Source organism: Haliaeetus leucocephalus, unplaced genomic scaffold, assembly GCF_000737465.1.
Source record: "Haliaeetus leucocephalus isolate CR32 unplaced genomic scaffold, Haliaeetus_leucocephalus-4.0 Scaffold273, whole genome shotgun sequence".
NCBI classification, from domain to species: Eukaryota; Metazoa; Chordata; class Aves; order Accipitriformes; family Accipitridae; genus Haliaeetus; species Haliaeetus leucocephalus.
Window position 1 is genome coordinate 2531066 of NW_010972709.1, and position 549 is coordinate 2531614.

The following is a 549-nucleotide window of genomic DNA, read 5'->3' on the forward strand; positions in this document are numbered from 1 at the left end:
CCCTTTCCCCCTTACCCCCCCTTTCCCCCTTCTCCCTCCCCCCCGGGTCGCCACCATGGTGCAAAAATCCCGGAACGGAGGCGTTTACCCGGGGCCCGCCGCGGAGAAGAAGCTTAAGGTGGGCTTCGTGGGCTTGGACCCGGGAGCCCCGGACTCCAGCCGGGACGGAGCTCTGCTCATCGCCGGCTCCGAAAGCACCAAACGGGGCAGCATCCTCAGCAAACCCCGCTCCGGGGTGTCGGGCAGCGGCAAGCCCCCGAAAAGGAATGCTTTTTACCGCAAGCTGCAGAATTTCCTCTACAATGTGCTGGAGAGACCGCGGGGCTGGGCTTTCATTTACCACGCATACGTGTGAGTAGAAAGGGGGTGTGTGGGGGGGGGCAAACCCAACGAGAAAGACCCCCCCCACCTTGTTCGGATCTGCCCCCAGGCCCCCCCAAAAAATACATGCCGAGGAGGAAGGATGCTCCAGCTGCAGAGCGGGTGCAGGGAGGGGATGCCGGGTACCAGCGCTGCCCGGGGAGCCCCGGGGGGGGACGCTGTGGGGTA

The 549-nt window shown here is 65.0% G+C and overlaps 1 protein-coding gene across 4 annotated transcripts in view; it reads left to right on the forward strand.

Annotated features, from left to right (window-relative positions):
* Positions 1-55: 55 nt before the first annotated feature.
* Positions 56-549, forward strand: part of KCNQ2 (potassium voltage-gated channel, KQT-like subfamily, member 2) — a 67242-nt gene continuing 66748 nt past the window's right edge. For all 4 annotated transcript variants that reach the window (XM_010569508.1, XM_010569509.1, XM_010569511.1 and 1 more), the window contains exon 1: positions 56-351. In XM_010569508.1, coding sequence (XP_010567810.1) covers positions 56-351 — 296 coding nt within the window. The remainder of the gene's footprint in view (positions 352-549) is intronic.